The sequence below is a fragment of the Danio rerio genome, chromosome 4, assembly GCF_052040795.2.
Source record: "Danio rerio strain M-AB ecotype USA chromosome 4, GRCz13ab, whole genome shotgun sequence".
NCBI classification, from domain to species: domain Eukaryota; kingdom Metazoa; phylum Chordata; class Actinopteri; order Cypriniformes; family Danionidae; genus Danio; species Danio rerio.
Genome location: NC_141024.2, coordinates 1203083 through 1225000, shown reverse-complemented (window position 1 = coordinate 1225000; position 21918 = coordinate 1203083). Strand labels below are relative to the sequence as shown.

The following is a 21918-nucleotide window of genomic DNA, read 5'->3' as shown; positions in this document are numbered from 1 at the left end:
TTAAATTAGTTAGTTAATGGATCCAATCTATTTTTGGCAAAAATAATTTAATTAAGAAAAGCTACTGTATATTAGTACTGTACATTATGCAAGTATAGGGTATATGCAGAGTTAGTGTTGTTCCTATACTGATAAACTTCCGGTGAGCTGTTATTGTGAGTGTTTTTTCCATTTTATACGGTTCATTTTACAGCATTGATGTTGTAATGTCATTAAAATACAATCAGTTAAACAGAATTTGGCATTGATTTAGTTGTTCAAGAGTAAAACGAGTTAAAAAGCCATTTACTCGCACGCGCCCGTCAGAATCGGCAGGCTAGCGCAGAAGCTCCACTGAATATACTGGACTAAATTAAATGCTCATATTATAAAGAAATGGCGGGGGGAATGTAATTTATTGGGGTGCTTCTTGTGCAATCTGAGACCCACTTTATATCGGATATCACTCAGCCAGTGGAGATTGCTGATTTTTAAAGAAAACAGACCTTAAAAGCGCCGATTTTGCAAATACATACAGCTCACCGGAAGCGCTTAGTGGCAAATTAAAAGTCCTATTCGCATACATCGGCACATACCCTATTGTATAGTACTGCATGTGGCTGACCAACATTAGGGTTTTTTCATCTATAAAACCAATATCGGCTCAAATAATTCAATCAGAGCATCCCTCTGGTATTTACCTGCGTATCGCCGGTGTTTTCAGAGCGAAGCTGCTGGTCTTTCTGCTTGATCTCGTCCTCCCAGCTGTCCAGATCCCTCATAAAGCTCTGCAGATCTTCAGCGTTGTGTCGCATCTGAATCTGCAGCTCCAGTGCTTTATTTCCAGACATCACTGCGCTAATCTAATGCACATCACACCAGCGGAGATTCACTGCAACACACACACACACACACACACACACACACACACACACAAACAAACGCATTATATGGATATTATTTATTTATATTACTGGTTTTTCTTATGTGATGTTGTGTTCAGTGTTCTCTGATTTACAGATGAAAGCAAAACGATCAGTCCTCCTGTGAAATTATCTTTCTTTATTAAATATTTCCCAAGTGCTGGATAATGCCATGATTTATTTTCCAAACACATTTTTAAACATAATAGTTTAATACCAAATTTCTAATAACTTTGTTCTGTAGGTAATAATAAAAAGTATAATAATTGGCGATGTCCAGATTTGATCACATAATCGGGCGCGATTATGCAATTTCAGACTCGTTCGGAATCGGACATTACCTTCAGATCAGAATTGGAATATATATATATCTTCACACAGAAACAACGGGTGTGGCATGACATCACTTTGTATCAGAGATGCTATTGGTTAAATGCCAGCAAAGTAGAACTTAGTAGCAGCCTGAAGTGGAAAGCGTGAGCATGTCTGTGGTCTGGAGGTATTATAAAGTTGATGAAGACAACATTGCCATAGCAAACTGTGAGATATGTAAACCTGGGATTGCCTGCTGGGTATTTTAAGATGAGGCGCTGTTCGTTTTTATATTAGTTTATTTTATATTTACTGCTGCACCAAAGTCCAAAAGTGAAGAGTTGATGTTATTACTTGATTGTTCAAGATACATCACAGAAGTGCTGTTTGTTAATAGGGATGTTAAATGTTAAAATAAGATGAATTCAATAAAAAAAGGCTTATCCTGGATCGGGTTCTTTGCTCTTCATTCTTTTTAGAGTATTGGATTGGGTATCGGTAGATACTCAAAATCCAATGACTCAGACTCAAGCAAAAAAAAACTGATCAGGACATCCTAAATAATAATGAATTAATAATAATAATAGTAATACTAATAATATTTACCTTCGCGGTTTTGACTATTTTTGTTTTATAACTTAATTTGAATATTTCACTTAAAATGTATTTAAATATTATTATTTAATATTAATTTTAAAATAATGTTAATATTTGTTTAAAAATAAGACTTACGTCTAACACACACACACACACACACACGTTTATTATGTATTGGCTTGTAATCTGTAAAATCTAGAAGGTATAATCTGACTAACGCTTTGAGTGTTGCTATGCGGTTGTCATGACGATCGTAGTGTTGTTGGTATGCTGTTCTTAAGTTCACTCGTGGTACAAATATTGACTTGTATTAATGAATATTTTTTGTGATCTTAGAAATTCCGTTAACAATATTTATACATCATGTTTTAAATTACTACTATGCGTGAGCGAAAGTGTTAGAATTGTACGTTACGTAGATTTTTAAGCAGACGCACAGTGACGACAACAAATGTTGCTATGGTTACCATGGTAACGTATAAAGAGAAACTAACGACAGCGTGGCTCTGGAAAATACGATCACATACATCACACAGACATCAGGTTATCATCTTATAACTTCACATAACAGTCTGATATTCTGGAGGATCCGCTGTGTCTGGACAGACAGCATACACGAGTACAGACTTAAATACAAGCTCATTCATTCATCTATGCACTGATAACTGAGATATAATCCAGCGATCGGAAAACATTTGTAGTGAAAACACAAGTTACAGGCATGCTAACGTTAACACGCGTGCGGTATTTAACTGTAAAACAGGAATATTTTATAATCGCCGGAAATTTACAGAGGAAACTATTTAGATACATTTCAACAGCATTTCGATCAGGAGTGATGAGCAGAAAGAGTTGTGCGTCTAACCTGTAGCGATCCTGAAGAGTTTTGATCAATAGTTTATGTTCAGCGCCATGACAGAACACACTCTTATGCGCGCATGCGCGATCACACGTCTTTATGCAGGGCGCGCGCTGCTCGCGCACGATGTGCCGCGAAATAATTTTTTTTTTGTTTGTCATCCTTATAGATGGCAATTTTCGTGTCATCAAATTCTTTTGTAATAGTGATCTTACATACGAACACCTACTAAATACAAGCAAAGTGTCTGTTTTAAAGTTTAAATAACTAAAATGGTATTAATTAATCCCCATCGTCATTCAGATGAACATAAATTAAATACTTATTCAAAGCTGCACATATGAAAATATAACAAATAATTAAGTTATCATCTAAACAGGATTGAATGCTATGTACTTTGCTGACAAATATGAAAACATTTACCAATGAGTATTTCGCGATCCTTACATTTGTCAGCAAATGAGTCTTGTTCTAAACATGCCAGACATTTGCATATTCGTTTCATATTTACTCATTTTCCCGATATATATATATATATATATATATATATATATATATATATATATATATATATATATATATATATATATATATATATATAAATTAATAAACTAATCGTTCATCCTATCATGGGGACTTTTATCCTTTCCTCGGGAGGCTTTTATTTTGTTTAGTTCTAACGACCGCACTCGAATGACGAGCGGAACAGCGCTAAGTTATATGAACAAACATGCATGAAATACATTTGTAAATCATATTAATATCACTTTAATCGTCCGCAACCCTTCACCTGCATTCATCACGTGGCCCGTAGACGCGCGCGTGACCTTCGCGTACACGCGCAGCTCAAAGCAATGGCTCAAAGTGGAGCAAAAGCCGCAGATCTCAGCAGAGAACCACCCGGAGAGCAGAAACCTTCACCGTCCAGCCGACAGAATGAAGAGGACCTCGGCTATAATTTATACCCGGAGAGAGGCAGCAGGCTCAAGAAGAGCACCGTCGAAGAGAGTCTGTTCACCTTTAAACACAAGTGTCAACTCATGCTGCAGTTCGCCATGGACACTAGTAAGGGCACTACCTAAACAACACATCTCCTTTTCACTGGTGTACATGACTAACTCAATATGTTTAGCTAAAACACTACAGCTATTAATAGCAGCAAACTGGGAGTTAGTTGAGGTACAGTTAAGCGATAATTGTACCTTAAACTGAAGTGTAAGTCACTAAAACTCTGTGATGCTTTGTATATGTAGAAAGAGTATGATTATCTGATTATATCAGTCTGTAAAAATTGATGTGTTCATACAATACAGTATAATGTAGATATTATAGTCGTGTAGGAATACATAAAGATATAATCAGCGTATTACTAATGTTAAACCCATTGTAATTGACATTAATTGTACTTCTGTCAATAATAACTCATGATAGCTATTTTTATGAAGCTTACGTATTTATTCTTATCAAAATAACATCAATATTACAGTGAAAAATCAATATATGTGATTTTCATGAACATTTGCTTGTTTGATGCTGCAGTGCTTTGTCAGTATGTGTACATCAACCTAAAATATGCCTAAACATGTCTAAAATATGAGCATAAGGACATATACAGTTGAAGTCAGAATTATTCGCCTCCCTTTGAATTTTTGTTTCTGTTTTAAATATTTCCCAAATGATGTTTAACAGAGCAAGGACATTTTTGCAGTATGTCTGATAATATTGTTTCTTCTGGAGAAAGTCTTATTTGTTTTATTTTGGCTAGAATAAAAACAGTTTTTAATTTTTTAAACAGCATTATTATTAGCCGATTTAAGCTTTATATTTTTCCAATAGTCTACAGAACAAACCATCGCTATATAATAAGTTGACTAACTGCCCTTACTTGCCTAGTTAATCTAATTGACCCAATTAAACCTTTAAATGTCACTTTAAGCTGTATAGAAGTGTCTTGAAAAATATCTAGTCTAATATTATTTACTGTCCTCATGGCAAAGAGAAAATAAATCAGTTATTAGAGATGAGTTATTAAAACTATTATGTTTAGAAATGTGTTGAATATCTTCTCCCCGTTAAACAGAAATTAGGGGGGAAAATAAACATGGGGGCTAATAATTCTGACTGTGGTATCTGCCACTTCATAGATGAGAATTTCGGCACTTATTTATCTCTTAAAAATAAAAGTTTAATTCAGTTACTGATCACTATGCAATTTTGCTTGTTCATTTTATGCATCTCTTTAAATGCTTATCTGTGTGCATGCATAACTCTTACTTTTTTCCAAGTATTGCATATATTCACACATTCTTCATAGGATGCACAGCAGCATGCACTGCTCTTAATAACAGTACTGCATGCACACACTTGATCATCTCTTCACATGTGCATTGCTGTAAAATACAGAGCAGCGTTTTCAGATATGATTGAATGCATGCATGCATTTTACTGTATCTGTATATCAGCTACTGTGTGTCTCTTTTAGGTCCTTATGCTAAACTTCTGCTGGGGGCCATGAAGAGCTCTGGCTGGTAAGAGCAACTCCTGTTTTATGCATTTTCCCTGCAGTCTGTGCTGTGTGTGAGACGTGTGTGTTTCTGATGTGTTCTCAGCACAGTTTTTAAAGACAGACACTTCTCCTGCGAGGACTGTGATGGGACGGTCAGCGGCGGGTTTGATGCTGCTACCTCTCAGGTCAGTCATTAAATATGTCTTGTGCAATATTTATTGTCACTGGTATTATTGTGAGTATTGTCATTTTAAGACCATGTTATGCCATGGTGCCTTTTTATTCCTTTATTCTTAAGCTTATTTAAGGTTTTAAAACAGTCAGTTTTTTATATCTCTAATGTTCACCAAGTCTGCATTTATTTATTTATTTATTTTTATTTTGTCTTTTACACAGAACTGAAAAAACTATGGAGGTCAATTCCTGCAAAAACAATAAATAAATATGCAGGAATATATGTGTGTGTGTGTGTGTGTGTGTGTTTACTTTATTTTATTTTTTTGCATATTTATGCAGGAATTTATGGATTTATTTATTTATTTGCATATTTATTTATTTGTATATTTATGCTGAAATTTATGGATTTATTTGCTTATTTATTTGTATATTTATTTATTTATTTGCATATTTATGGAGGAATTTATTATTTATTTGCTTATTTATTTTCATATCTATTTATTTGTTTGCATATTTATGCATAGATTTATGGATTTATTTATTTATTTGCATATTTATTAATTTGCATATTTATGCAGGAATTTATTATTTATTTACTTATTTATTTGCATATTAATACAGGAATTTATGGATTTATTTATTTATTTGCATATATATTTGTTTGTATATTTTTGCAGGAATTTATAGATTTATTTGCATATTTATTTATTTATTTGCGTATGTATGCAGGAGTTTTTGGATTTATTTACTTATTCATTTGCTTATTTATTTATATATTTGCATATTTATTTATTAGAATATTCATGCAGGAATTCATGGATTTGTTTACTTATTTATTTGCATATTTATTTATTTATATGTTTGCATATTTATGCAGGAATTTATGGATTTATTTACTAATTAATTTGCTTATTTATGCAGAAATTTATGGATTTATTTATATATTTGCATGTTTATTTAATTATTTATTTGCATATTTATGCAGGAATTTATGGATTCATTTACTTATTTATTAGCATATTTTTATTTGTATATTTATGCAAGAATATATATATATTTATTTATTATTTTATTTATGCAGGAATTTATGGATTTATTTATTTATTTATTTGTGTTTTTTATTGCTTTTGCAGGTTTCGTCCTTCATAAAATGTAATGTAATGCAATGTGTATTTCTATAGCACATTTATCAAATTAGCGCATTTATAAAAAACAAACAAAGAGAAAACAAACGAACCTCGTATAACAGTCAGACTTACAAAACAAAACAAAACAAAAATCCAATAAACATTCAGTACAATTCGTCCGCAGGAGTGTTCTCCACAAACATTGAGAAAAGAAAAGCTTGTCAAGCGGTAAAGAATCTCGTATATGATCCTTTCAATCATAGAGCATCAATCACTTTATAATTGTTTGTTATAAAAAACCTCTTTAATCCAGTGTTTAAATGTCGGGGGTGAGGAGCCTTTACTTTTATACAGAATTAACCTCCAGGCTAGATGAGAACAAAATGTGATAGCATGAGACTGGGATTAAGTCTGCATTTATTTAATCTAAAGTGAAAGTGAAATATTTTAAATAGTAATGTTTTTACACTATTTTGACTATTCAAAATAGCTGATTTCTATTTCAGTATGTTTCAAAATGTCATTTATTCCAGAGATTTCAGCATCATTGCTCCAGTCACACGAGTTGCAATGAAGTCAGTATATTGATTATTCCTGTTGTGAGTCGGGCCTGAATGCATGCATATGTGTTGTTTTTCAGATCGTTTTATGCCAGAACAACATTCACCAGCAGGCTCATATGAACCGTGTGGTCACTCATGAGCTGATCCACGCCTTTGACCACTGCAGAGCTCAAGTTGACTGGTTTAGCAACTACAGACATCTGGCCTGTTCAGAGGTAAGCGTATAATAATAATAATAATAATAAACACCTAATAAACTAACTGACGTCATCCTCGCTCCTCCATTTACTCCATTGCACTGAATATGCATGAACAAAAAGCTGTTTACAGTCAACATAGCAAAATATCACAAAAGAGAGTTACAGACAAATGTATCTTAATTAAATTAACATTAATTCATTAAAAATGTATCCCAGGTGCTATTTAAAGGAGAGATGCACATTATTAAACGTGATAGTTTTACTCGCTGATTAATTAGGCAAGTCATTGGACTGGTGGTTTGTTCTGTAGACAGTAGTAAATATATATGGGGGCTAATATTATTGAGCACAGCGGTGTTTACATTTTTGAAAAATATTTTTATTTCAGCCAAACTAAAAGAAATGAGACTTTCCCAGACAAATCTAAGAGGAAATGCTGTGTAAAAATGTCCTCGCAAGATGTTCACGTGTGTGTGTGTGTGTGTGTGTGTGTTTTTCCTTCAGATCCGGGCGGCTAATCTGAGCGGAGACTGTTCCTTCATTAACGAGTTCTCCAGGTTTAACTTCGGCCTCAGAAAACATCATCAGGTAACTCAGCCTCAGAACTCAGCTGTGTGTGTGTCTCTGACAGACTTAACTTGGAATAAAATTTGTACCCAAAAGCCCCCTTTGTCTACACCTCAGCCAGCTTTCTGCACTTTTACAGTTTCCCGAAAACCTGTTTAGTGTGTGTGAGTGTATATATTTGTATGTTTATATGCGTGTACATTAGGGTTGGCCGATGTTGACCAATTTGGCATCATACGATGTCTAATGTGAAACATCCCGATGGACGATGGCATCGTCGTAGGTGGGGGTGGTGGTTGTTAAATATCAATTAATTCATAACGAATTAATTAATTGTAGCCTACCGTTTTCACTACCTGACCCACATGGTCTTTGCTTTACCCATAACCAAACCGTAAATAAATGAAGTTACAAACAAATGTCCAGCTGTCAATCACTTTTTTCCGCGGGACTCTGGCATGAATAGACAGTGATCTGTGTCGGTATAATGGCTTTTCCCTTAGCTGCTGGAGGAGACGAGAGTTTGGTTGGAGTTCACTGTCATTTCTGTTGTGATTGATGATAACTTCCTTATTTTCTTATTATTATCAGAAAATTATATCAAGTAAAGATGCTAGGGCTCGACTGTTTTGCACCGAAATTTTATCTATGCGACCTAAAAGCATATTTGGAAGCATTTGTGCGAGTGCGCAACTGTTAGTTTTCACTGCAAAATCCTCACTGCATGCGCAGATTTAGACGACCTTTATGCAGAATACATCTTTGCACCTAAAAACGCCAAACGCAGCACTCAGGAGCAGATTAAAACAGTTGTTATGTGAACTTGCTGAAGTAAAAAACCTGGAATGCTTGCCCCGCCTTTGTGCTCTTCTTATTGGCTCACTGCTCTAGAACTGAACGCGAATGATTGGTTAATATCAGCTGTCAATCACTCAAAGCGTTCCGCCTGCAGATGACAGGAGCTACAACCGCGAAAATGTGAAGCGCTGAAGATGAGAGGATGACCATAACACTGACAGATTTTGTTTTAGAAACTACCTACAGTTACTAATCATGGCACATCTTACTAGTGATCATGTGCTGAATGATAATCCACCATCTACACTTTTCCAAGAGTGGAATAAAGACTTCCAGTGGCTTCAAGTCCGCTATATGAATAATTAAAGCCATTCACTGTAAAGTCTATGGGACGGGGTTTGCAGGTAACAGCGTTTGCCGCTGAATCGACACATTTTAAGCGTGAGAGGTGCTGTAAAATCCTTCATTTAATCCTCACCATGCTGTCAGCCGAGCAAGCTATTAGGATGACATGCAAATAATAAGTTATATGTCAATATAAATGGGGGGCGGGGCGATGTATCGCGATGCCGGCTTAGCATTGTGAAGTTTGCAATAGGCGATGGCAGCGTCTGTCAGCCCAACCCTAATATACATGTTAATTATTTATTTTTATTTGGCTTTATTTTTTATACAGTAAGTACACACACACGTTATGCAAATACAAACTTATATTATGGATGCAATTTAATAGCGGTTAATCGTTTGACAGCACTGTTATATAATAATGTCTTTCTCTCTGTGCAGGAGTGTGTGCGTGGCCGAGCACTGCGCTCTATCTTGGCGGTGCGGCGGGTCAGCAGGGAGGAGGCGGAGCGAGTGGTTGACGAGGTGTTTGACAGCTGCTTTAATGACCACGCCCCCTTCGGCCGCATCCCGCACAGCAAGAAAGACGCCAAGTTTGCCCATAGAGACTTCGAGAACCGGGACCGCTATTACGCAAACCTCTGACCACACACATACCTGACCAACTCCAGCCTGATCATCCGTGATATCAAGCTGAACTATGAGCACATTCTTGCCTTTTTTAATCAGAGTCTGGCCTGAGGAAACGCTGAGGATCTGTTGGAAAGGGACAGAGCTATTTATTGGACATGTGTAACGTCAGATCTATCTTTGTATATCAGCAGATTATTATTATTTTTGCAAACATTCACCATTCACTCGAGTTTCTGTACTGATCTGAGAGAAGCGACACACATGAGCCTGAAAAACAAATTAAAATAAGAAATCAACTTTGTTCTCTGAGGGTTTTCTTCTGGCTGTTACGTCAGATCTCCACATGGTGGCGCTGTAGCTGTTTTAATGAAGCAGAAAAGCCTCGTGTTGTTGTTTTTTAGCAGCAAAATTGATAACTTGCTGTTCTTATTGCAAATAGTGAAGTATAAGTTCCTTTATATGTTTCTTTAGGAGATCTGCGGCTCACAGGTGAAAGGTTGTGGGTTCGGATCCCTTTAGGTTATTGTGATGTTAAAGATTTGGGTTTGAATCTCAGCTCTCTTATTGTAAAACCTCAGGTGAATAGTGAAGTACAAGTTGCTTCATATGTTTCTATAGGATAAAAGGTTGTGGGTTTGAATCCCTTCAGATTACTGTTATGTTAAAGGATTGGGTTTAAATCTCAGCTCTCTTATTGTAAAACCTCATGTTTCACAGGTGAGTGATGAAGTTTCTTTGTGTTTCTAAACAGATCTTACATGATTTTGCATGTTTGAGTCCCTCCATGTCTCTTTGATCAAAAGATCTTGGGTTTGAACCCCACCTAAGCTGTCTTATTGTGAAATCACAGGTGTATAGTGAAGTATAAATTCCTTCAAACGTTTCTGCAAGACGTCTAAGGCTCACGTGTTTCTTCATGTGTTTCTAAACAGATCTTACATGTAAGAGGTTGTGGGGTTGAGTCCCTTTAGATTACTGTGATGATAAAGACTTCAGTTTAAACGTCAGCACTTATTTTAGAACCCCAAGTAAACAGTGTTGTATATGTTATTTTGTGACTTTAGGCAAGTGGCTCACAGGTAATAGGTTGCAGGTTTGAGTCCCTCCAGGTCTCTGTGATAATGAAGGTTAGGGCTCAGACTCCACCTATGCTCTCTTATTGTAAAACCACAAGTGAAAGTGTTGTATATATTATTTCATGGCTTTAGGCAAGACATCTGTGGATCACAGGTGAGAGGTTGCAGGTTTGAGTCCCTTCCAGGTCTTTGTGTTCATGAAGGCTAGGATTCAAACTCCATCTTAGCCATCTTGTTGTAAAATGTTTTGCTAATAATGAAATATAAGTTGTTTGATGATCTTCTGTAAGAGATCTGTGGCTCACAGGTAAGAGGTTGTGGGTTTAAGTACCTTTGGACTACTGTGATGATAAAGGATTGGATTCATACCTCAGCTCTCTTATTGTAAAACCACTGTTGTATAGTGAAGTATGTTATCCCATGACTTTCTGTAAGAAATGGCTCACAGGTAAGAGGTTGCAGGTTTGAGTCTGTGATCAGAAAGTCTCGGATTTAAACCCCACCTCAGCTCCCTTTTTGTAAAACCACAGGTAAATAGTGAAGTATAAATTCCTTTATACGTTTCTGCAAGATATCTGAGGCTCACAGGTAATAGTTTGCAGGTTTGAGTCCCTTCCAGATTGTTCGAGAAGGCTAGGGTTTAAACTCCACCTCAGCCTACTTGTTGTAAAACTACATGCGAATAGTGAAGTGTGTTTTTCTGTAAGTGGTCTGAGGCTCACAGGTAAGCGGTTGTGGGTTTGAGTCCCTTTAGATTACTGTGATAATAAACGCTTGGCTTTGAATCTCACCTCAGTGCTCTTACTGTAAAACCACAGGTGAATAGTGTCCTAATATGTTATTTTAAAACTTTCTGCAAGATGTCTGCAGCTCACAGGTAAGAGGTTGTGGGTTTGAGTCCCTCCAAGTCTCTGTTGTTGCAAAGGTTTGGCTTTAAAACTCAACTCAGCGCTCTTTCTGTAGTGTAAAACCACAGGTGAATGAAGTAGCTATCTATGAGGGATCTGTAGCTCACTTATTGTGGGTTTGAGTTTCTCCAGATTGCTATAAGGGTAAAGGTTTGGGTTTAAACCCCATCTCAGCTCTATTATAATTGTAAAACCTCAGGTCTTTATTGCAGCGTCATGTTATCAAGCATCTTGAAGCTGTCAGACTGAACCTGAAGCCGCTTCCGCTGCCTGCTGGAGCTGATTGAGAACTGCTCTTCAGTTTTAAAATGATGTGTTTAGTAAATGCGTTACCCTAATTAAAATGTTTTTAGAATGAGTATGTATGTGTTGAACTAGTCTAAAACTCCGAGTGATCAAACTTTAAATAACAGGAGAAAGATCGTTGATTATAACTCGCGCAGTTCTTCATCCGCTCCAGCAGGCGGCGGAAGCGTCTTCAGGTTCAGTCTGACAGCTGCAGGACGCGTGACAACATGGCGCCTGTTTTAATTAAATAATAATAATGCAGATTGACAGTTTTAAATAGATATACTGAAGATGAGAGCGCGCTGTCAGTGTTGCAGTGATGTTGGCCTACATGTACATCTGCCCGTCAATGGATAAAACCGACACATACTGCTGTAAAGTAAGTAAATCTACAGCATTTCTCTTAAATGTGTTTGTTTTTGCTGTAATTTGGGAATTCACCAAAGGCATTTTCTCTAAATTCACAAAAAAAAAAAATCCATGTTATATTTAATATTTTATTAAATTAATAGATTTTTGCTAAATATGTTGAACTGTATTTTGTTTATATTCATATTTTGTAAGTTTATATTTTTTTGTTTAGTTTAATTGAAATGTTAGAATCTACAATTTTCTTCAATTAATTTGTGTTAAATTTTTATTGTTATTATATTATGTTTATTTTATAGTAGTAATATATTATTTCATTATATATTAAATGTATTATTATAGTATATTGTATTGAATTGCTGTAATTCGCAGATTTCACCACAGGAGGGCAAGATTTTCTCTAAAATGACTAAAATCCATTCTATATTTAATATTTTTATTAAGATAATTGGTTTATGCTTATATTGTTGTAATGTATTTTATTTATAGTATTTATTTATTATTTTATTATAAATTATTCTAATTTAGGTTACTAGAATTCACTATAAATTACATATTATATATAAATGATACATAATCACTATATATAAATAATTTTCCTTAAATTATTTTGTATTATATTATATTACATTATATTATATTATCTTTCTGTCAGCTATTTTGTGTTAATGCTGTACAGTATTTCGTTTTCTGTAATTCACGAATTTCACCACACGAGGGCGCATTTTTATGGAGCTTCAAATATGCCGAAACAATCTGAATATGAATTGTGTTCATTTGAATTATTAACAATTGGAATTTAATAAAACTGAATATTTTATGCTAATAAAGAAATATTAATTAGAATTTCTTAACTTGAATATTGAACATCTGAAATTTAAGACAATGAATTATTTAAGGCAGATTTTTATTGACGTTTTTTCAAACTTCAGATTGTTTTTGTTCTGAATTGATAGACTGCAGATATCCAGTTTGTAAAAATACAGTTTCAAGTGATTCAAGAATTTGTACGTAAGAAATTTTGGTACATGAAAGTACAACATTTATTTATTAAATTTAAATTTTATTTAAATATTAATAATAAATTTACTAAAGTTCCTATAGTCCCCTTTATTACATTTATATAAACTTTAAACCTTTAGAATATATATATATATGTGTGTGTGTGTGTGTGTGTGTGTGTGTGTGTGTGTGTGTGTGTGTGTTATTTTTCTATTTTGTACTCTTTGGATGTTACCAGGCCCTTCTTGTCAAATGATAACATAGTGACTAATCGAATATGATGAGATAGATAGATAGATAGATAGATAGATAGATAGATAGATAGATAGATAGATAGATAGATCGATCAATTGTATTTACTTTTTCGTGTGTGTGTGTGTGTGTGTGTGTGTGTGTGTATGCATATGTATGTATATTGTTTATTGTTTCAATGCTGTGGTTGTGGTAGGGGAAGGTAAATGTGCTGCTTTAAATTGCAAATGAAAACGCAATAAATAAATATTCAAAAGAAAATTAAAATTCAAAACAAGAAATTGTGAGTTGTGTGAAATTTAGATCACGCAGAAAATTGGTCAGGAGTCATCGACATAGCAGAGTAGATTTGCGTTTGTGTGTGCTTTCCTCTGTTGGCCACTAGAGGGTCTAGTTGGCCGCTCTGTGATTCACACCATCGTCATAGCTTAGCGCCGAGTTCAAGCTGAGCAGATCTTTCTCCTCTCATCCCTCTGTGAGGGAGATTGTTTCTCTTATTCAGTCTGTCAGTATCATCTCTCTGTCTCTTTCTCTCAATTCAATTCCATTTAATTCTACAATTGCTTTATTGGCATGACAAATGTTATAAATGTATTGCCAAAGCATTCATAAAGTTTACATTAAAAAGAACACACACATACATACATATATATATATATATATATATATATATATATATATATATATATATATATATATATATATATATATATATAAATTAACATAGTAAATAGTAGTAGTAAAAAATAAAAATAAAATGCAAATTAATGATAATTACGAGTAGTTATTATCTGGTTGGGCTTAATTCTGTGGATGAGCATGTCTGTGTCCTGATGCTGCCTGCTGTTGGTCATATTCGCTATGTTGGTTTGTGTTTGCAGCTTCAGGACCATCTGAATCGGGGGGCTTGAATTTTTAGGGCTTTAAAATGATAAGAGTTGGGGTCACTCATCTCTGTGTGTTTCCAAAATGTGACGGCCTGTTTCTGAATGCGCATGAGTAGAGGATACTGGCCTAATTCTGCCCTGCATGCACTGCTGAGTGTGTTCCTCTGTACCCTGAGGATGCTCCTACACAACTCTGCCTGTAGGCTTTCTCTCTCTCTCTCTCTCTCTCTCTCTCTCTCTCTCTCTCTCTCTCTCTCTCTCTCTCTCTCTCTCTCCGTCTGTTAATGAGTCTCCTGGATGCGTCTCGCTCTCTCTGCATCTCCAATCATTTGCAGCTCAGACAGGAAATGACTCTGTGCTGTGACTTCCTGCGGCGCATGATCTGTGGTGACCTGCTGATAAACACACTCAGGACTAGTTCAGCTCACACACACACACAAACACACACACACACACACACACACACACACACTGATGACGGAGACAAACACTACACACAAACACACACACACACTGATTGACATGCACACTGTATATACCCCCCCCCCCCCCCACACACACACACACACACTGATGATGATGGAACTGCAAGAAATACACACACACACACACACACACACACACTCACTGTTGAGATGCACACTATATACACACTCCCACACTTATGTACGCCACAAACACACACACACACACACACACACACACACTGATGCAAACTATACACACACAACACATACACTGATTGAGATAGACACCATACACACACACACACTTATACCGCCACAAACACACATGCACTCTACACAGCCAGTCTCACACACACATACACACTAACACACGCTGATGGAGTCGCACACTACTCGGACACATACCGTTGAGATGCACACTACACATGCACACACACACACACACACACTGATTGAGATGTAGCCTACACTATATACTCACACACACACTTATGCATGCCACAAACACATACACACACACACTTTCACTGACATGCACACAACACGTACAGAAACAAAGGCAAACACACACACACTGATAGTGGAGACACGCATTCATATACACACACACACTCTGTTTACAGAGACCTTTTATCCACACACTCTTGCAATCACTACATACACCGGGGAGGGGTTATTAATACTTTACATGACCCCGCTGGCTGTGCTGTGTGAAGTTACTATTAAAGTTGATGTGTTATAATCCTCCATCACTTTATTTAAATGTGTTTTAACTGAAAGAAAAGCGTAATTTAATGCATGTTTTTAATAGAAGTGATGTGAAAGTATGTGTTCATCTATATTTGTGCGTATTTAAAGATTGATGACAGGCTTAACATTGTAATATAGTAATTTTAACAGTAACTTTACCCAGCACAACTCTTGAATGTCCATGTGTGCTTTATTATATCAAATACACATCAGATCTGGGCAGAATCTGACGTCTAGACGGCGACACCTGAAACAGGCCATGGTTAACCCGTCTGCGCTTGATTCGAGCCCACATTAATGATCCATGAAGAAAGCCCAGCGCTGTAAAGAAGCTGCTGCTGTAAACGTATATTGCATTAAAGACGTTCAGCGCAGACTTCTGAAGCTGTAAATCCTGGAGAAATGACTTCAGATCATGAGAAAAAAAAACACCAAACGCAGCTTTTCAGTGACGCTTTCTTTCTCGGCGACTGTTCCTTGATGTTGAGGAGTGTTTAGTTTCACCCTCAAAGCCTCCTGTATGCGTTTGGTCATAAACACACTGGACTTTTACTTTAATTATAAATACTTTCATCTAAATGTTATTAATTGTACAAGTAAAAAAACTCAACAATGCACATAAACCGTCTGTAAATACTATTAAGCCCAAAATTGTTGATAGCCCTGAAAAATTCTGACTTCAACCAGCAAGTTTTGTACTTAAACTTGAGCTCCAACTCTTTCAGTTTGGAGAATCTCCTTGGCAACATCCTGATCTTTAGCTTCCTCCACAGATTCTCAACTGGGTTTAGGTCAGGACTCTGGCTGGGCCACTGCAATACATTCATGTTTTTGTCGGCCATTTCTTTACCACTTTTACTGTAAGTCTTTGTTGTGCTGAAATGTTCACTGGACCATAAATGACACTGGCTTCTCTAAAAAGAAAATAGGGCGACATCAATGTGGGAAATAAATTTCCTCAGCTTTTATTTGCATTTGAACAAAAAGTGGCATGTTCAAACATATACATACCTTTCTCAATAATCAATAGAGAAGCTTTCATTGGTGATTACCGCAATCAAACACTTGCTATAGTTGCTGATCAGTTTTTTGCATGTCTCTTCTGCTATTTTTGCACATTTGTTTTTATTGATAAGCTCAAACTCTTTCAATTTTGAGTATCTTCTTAGCATCACCCTGATCTTTAGCTTCCTCCACAGATTCTCAATTGGGTCTAGGTCAGGCCTCTGGCTGGGCCACTGCAAAACGTTCATGTTTTTGTCTGCTAATCATTTCTTCACCACTTTTGCTGTATTTTAAGTCGTTGTTGTGCTGAAATATTTAGACTATAAATGACACAGGCTTTCCCCAAAAGATAATACGACGATGTAAAAGAGGCATCATTTTGGAACTAATATTTCTCAGACTTTATTTACATTTGAACAAAAGGCATGTCCAAAACTGTTCATACCCTTTTCAATAATCAATAGAGAAGCTTTCATTGGCGATTACAGCAATCAATATAACTACTGATCAGCTTTTTGCATGTCTCCGCTGCTGCTCTTGGCCATTTGTCTTTATCAATGAGCTCCAACTCTTTTAGTTTGGAGGATCTCCTTGGCATCAACCTGATCTTTAGCTTCCTCCACAGATTCTCCATTAGGTTTTGATCAGGACTATGGCTGGGCCACTTCAATACATTCATGTTTTTGTCTGCCATTTCTTCACTACTTTCGCTGTAAGTCGTTGTTGTGCTGAAATATTCACTGGACCATGAATGACACAGGCTTCTTCCAAAATATAAGACGACACCATTGTGGAAAAAAAAAAAGATCCTCAGCTTTTTTTTACAAAAACAAAAAGTGGCATGTCCAAAAATTCATACCCTTCTCTATAATCAATAGAAAAGCTTTTATTTGCGATAACATCAATCAAACCCTTGCTATAATTACTGATCCTCTTTTTGCATGTCTCTATTGCTGTTTTTGCCCATTTATCTTTATTGGTGAGCTCCAACTCTTTCAGTTTGGAGGATCTCCTTGCGATCTTTAGCTTCCTCCACAGATTCACCTTTGTGTTTAGGTCAGGACTCTGGCTGGGCCACTGCAAAACATTCATGTTTTTGTCTGCCTATTTTTTACCACTTTTGCTGTGCTTTTAGTCGTTGTTGTGCTGAAATATTCACTGGACTATAAATAACACAGGCTTTTCCCAAAAGATAATACGACTATATGTAAAAGAGGCATCATTGTGGAAAATAATATTTCTTAGACTTTATTTACATTTGAACAAAAAGTGGCATGTTCAAAATTATTTATACCCTTCCCAATAATCAATAGAGAAGCTTTTATCAGCTAACACAGCAGTCAAACACTTGATATAATTGGTTATCCTCTTTTTGCATGTCTCTGCTGCTACTTTTGCCCATTTATTGTTATTGATGAGCTCCAACTCTTTCAGTTTGGAGGATCTGCTTGCCATCACCCTGATCTTTAGCTTCCTTCACTGATTCTCAATTGGATTTAAGTCAGGACTCTGGCTGGGCCACTGCAAAATGTTCATGTTTTTGTCTGCTAACCATTTCTTCACTACTTTTGCTGTGTGTTTTGAGTCACTGTCATGCTGAAATGTCCACTGGACTGCAAAAAATGCTTTTCTATCTTGTTTCTAGCCCAAATATCTAAAAATTCTTTAATCAATATGTGTTTTCAAGTCAAGAAAAACATAGTGTCTTGTTTTAAGGAATAATATGTTGAAATTAAGTGAGTTTTCTTTCCTTAAAATAAGCAAAATAATCTGCCAATTGGGTTAGACATGTAATCTTATGTCAAAAGTGAAAACAAGATTATTTTGTTAACTCCATTGGCAGATTATTTAGATTGTGACAGTTTGCAAATAGTATGAAAAATGTTGGCAATCATTCGCGATATGGAGCTTTAATGCGCTCAGAACCTTCCGCAACTACATTAGCTGTGTTTATCTGAAAATAACTCCTTATAATGACCAATATAAGACTGTATGTATGACATTTAGTTTATATAGCATTGCAGAGATTTATATTTTAAAGATCTGATTTAATCTTTAAATTCTGGACTAGTGATATAAATAATATTCATGTTTTCAGTGACAGTCAAATATTAGTCAGTTATATGTTCATTTTTAATTTTTTTTATACAAAAAAATTCTTAAAAATTTACATATGTAACTGACTAATATTTGACTGAATATTTCACTGAAAACACGAATATATCACTTTTTTTCACAATGGACAAACTGCACGTACATACAAGCAAGCACAGAGACATTTTATTTTATAAATTAAATAATCATATTTGGTCTATATATAAGAAGATATTTTAGTTTAATTAAAACCTTTATAATCATAACAGAAACGTGCAAAACTCGAGATATTTTTGGGGGGTTTTAGCTTGCGAAAAGCAAGTCAGTCTGCATGAATATGAAAAGACGCACATGTTTCTCTATTATCCGCTGAGAATGCATGGGGCGCGTTCTGGGGGTGCGCGCTCCCTGCTAATGACACAAGCGTATGCGTGACCGCGCTCCCATCAAACACACACGGATTAATGTGATGATTAATATGATCGACAGATTATGAGCTGTTTCCACATCTTCAAAATCTCTCCTTTCAAACTCGCCAGTAATGTGTGCAAAACACCGCTAATAAACGAACCACAGCCTTTTATACAATCACCAATTACCAATTAAAATATCTAAAATTAGGCCTATATAATATAACGCTGTACATGAAATTAAATTATGTTGTGCAGAATCCCAGGCTTTTAAATCAACAATTAGCCTAGTTATTTATCCATGCTAATAAAAACGTGGTCGTCATGTTTTATTTTCGCTTTAGCCTAATATACTTTATCAGCTATTAGACTAAATCGCTATAAATGCTAATAAAAAACGGTGGTCATTTTATATTTTATATACTTTATTAACAGTTAGATATTTATCCATGCTAACAAAAACGCCATCATGTTTACTTTAGCAACTAGCATAATTAGCATAGTTATCCATGCTAATAAAACACGATCATGTTTTATTCTCATCGTTTTACATTATGTACAATTAATTAGCCCTTTATCCATATCAAAAACACCACGTCGACATATTTGAGTGTTAAGCTATACTTTATCAATAATTAATCACCTATTTAGCCAAATGCTAACGGTCATCATGTCTTATTTTCCGCTTAAAAATATTTTTTTCAGCCATAATAAAAACACAATTATTGATCTTAATCTAATCATATTTGTTTCTTGTTTAATAGGCTATGCACTCAAATAAATAAATAAATAAATAACATTTTTATAGGCTGGGCTAATCAGTCTAGTGTAGCTGTATAATAAAGGCTGCCTGTTTTAAATTCAGAGATCTTATGTTGCTAGGCCGGGTGTTTGTCAGGTTATCCAAAAATATCACAGAGGTTTCGTGCGTGTGAAAACCACTCTGGGAGGAATTTTGTCATGCACGAGCAGGAGAAAAAAAGACAAGAAAAGCCTGATGTTTTCTTGAGAAGGTAAAAGGCTTTGGTTGGTGATAAATAGTTCCTGTGAGGTTAAAAGTGTGTCAGCGCGCGCGTGATCTGGAGCTGTTCGGCCTGATTTCTCTCTCATTTTCATCTCTCTCTCTCTCTCTCTCTCTCTCTCTCTCTCTCTCTCTCTCTCTCTCTCTCTCTCTCTCTCTCTCTCTCTCCATTGACGAAAAGGGCAGGAGACTTGCACTGTAGAATATTACACGGTGCTGGATCTGTTAACTTTTTCGTAACAAAAATGAACTAAAAACGAAATGAAAATTAATTATTTAGGAAGAGAAAAACTTTTTGTTTTTCATTGTTTTACAGAGACTATCCACTTTTTCTAATCTTAACTCATTTATTTTCATTGTTGTCATTTTTTTAGGGTTTTATTATGTGTTTTAAATATAGGCTAGTGAATTGCAGAATTACAAATGTCAATGAATTAATTGTATTATTGGTAAAGTGAAATTAGCTTTTGCTTTCCTGTAAAAAAAAGTAACCAGAAATTCAACAATGATTAAATCTAGATTCATTTTTTATTTTATCTATCAGTTTAAAAATGCATTACTGTTTTTGAGCTTTTGAATGGTGTTGGGATGTGTTTTGTAATTAACGAGGAGTTGTTTTTCACAATTTAATCGATGTAAACAGTGCTATAGTTTAATATTAAATACTTAAATAAAGGTTTTTGTAAAATTAAAATCTTTATTTTCGAAGTCTTCTCTTCTTAGTTTATATAAGTTTCTTTTTTATGATAATATACATCTTTAGGGCTGATTTTTATGAACGCGTTATAAAAATGTCTAAACGATCCAATATTATACATACATAATACAATAAGTGAATTTTATAGACGCTTAATTAAAATAAATTTTAATTATTTGTTCGGTGATTTGTGAAGTGATGCACTCTTAAAAAATGTTGTTTTGTTTTAACCCAACGTGAAGTATGATTAAGCCCATCCATTAAAAAGGCTTAGCTCAGATTTGATTGGGAAAAAAATCAAACATAAAATTCCCAGCATTTATATACGAGATGTGCAGTATAAATTAAATGTATTTGAAATATCAGATGCATGCCTATTTTATTAATAGTGTTGTTTATGGACAATGAACAGTGAATCTTGCACTAATAACTCTAAATAAGCACACACTTAAATGCTGGGCTGTATTAACCAAACGTTGGGTCATATATGGACAAACTCAAATTTTGATATCTATTTACATTTTAACATTTGATCCAGCGTTGTGTTAAAACTGCCCGATCACTGATGTGTTGTTAATTACACTTTAAACATTTAAACAGTAAAAAGCCTTCTACAACAAAAACATGCACTCCGTAAAAAGTGTAATCGAGTTAAACTAGTGTTTGACTTAATTTTGTTCTTTATTATTTAATTTGTAAAAAATAATAATAATAAAATTACCTTTTTTTTATTAGGAAGTTCATGAGTTCCCTTTGCGCGTACCTGTGTCCTTACACACACACACACACACACACACACACACGCGCGCACACACACGCGCGCACACACACGCACACACACACACACACACACACACACACAGAGGGAGAGGGAGAATTCAGCTCAAATCCTCCCAATGAGCCCCGATTTTTCCACCAAACTCTCTGACCAATGAGCGTACGTGACAGCAAGAGCCGATCGTTCTACGCACACACACACAAACACACACACACACACACACACATAGGTACACACATACATACACACACTTGACAGAGTGATTGTAAAATGGAATAGAATTGAACATGACCGAACTGAATAATGAAATAAAGAAAAGGTGAGTAGT

The 21918-nt window shown here is 35.3% G+C and overlaps 2 protein-coding genes and 1 long non-coding RNA gene across 7 annotated transcripts in view; 1 reads left to right on the top strand and 2 right to left on the bottom strand.

The window, feature by feature from the left end:
- rpap3 (RNA polymerase II associated protein 3) overlaps positions 1 to 3603 on the bottom strand; it is a 20788-nt gene extending 17185 nt beyond the window's left edge. Inside the window, exons 1-2 of one of the 5 annotated variants that reach the window (XM_087246224.2) lie at positions 3461 to 3603; positions 681 to 871 (exon numbers count right to left, since the gene is read on the bottom strand). In XM_087246224.2, coding sequence (XP_087102350.2) covers positions 681 to 830 — 150 coding nt within the window. In that variant the 5' untranslated portion in view covers positions 831 to 871; positions 3461 to 3603. 5 annotated transcript variants of the gene reach the window in all.
- Positions 1 to 21918, bottom strand: part of LOC148679883 (uncharacterized) — a 759583-nt gene that overhangs the window by 214832 nt on the left and 522833 nt on the right. The window lies entirely within an intron of this gene.
- On the top strand, positions 3334 to 9882 carry atp23 (ATP23 metallopeptidase and ATP synthase assembly factor homolog). Its single transcript, NM_001083580.1, is given in 6 exon segments — positions 3334 to 3735; positions 5153 to 5198; positions 5280 to 5361; positions 7121 to 7258; positions 7748 to 7831; positions 9395 to 9882. Coding segments are annotated over 6 exon segments (765 nt in total). The 5' UTR covers positions 3334 to 3524; the 3' UTR covers positions 9599 to 9882.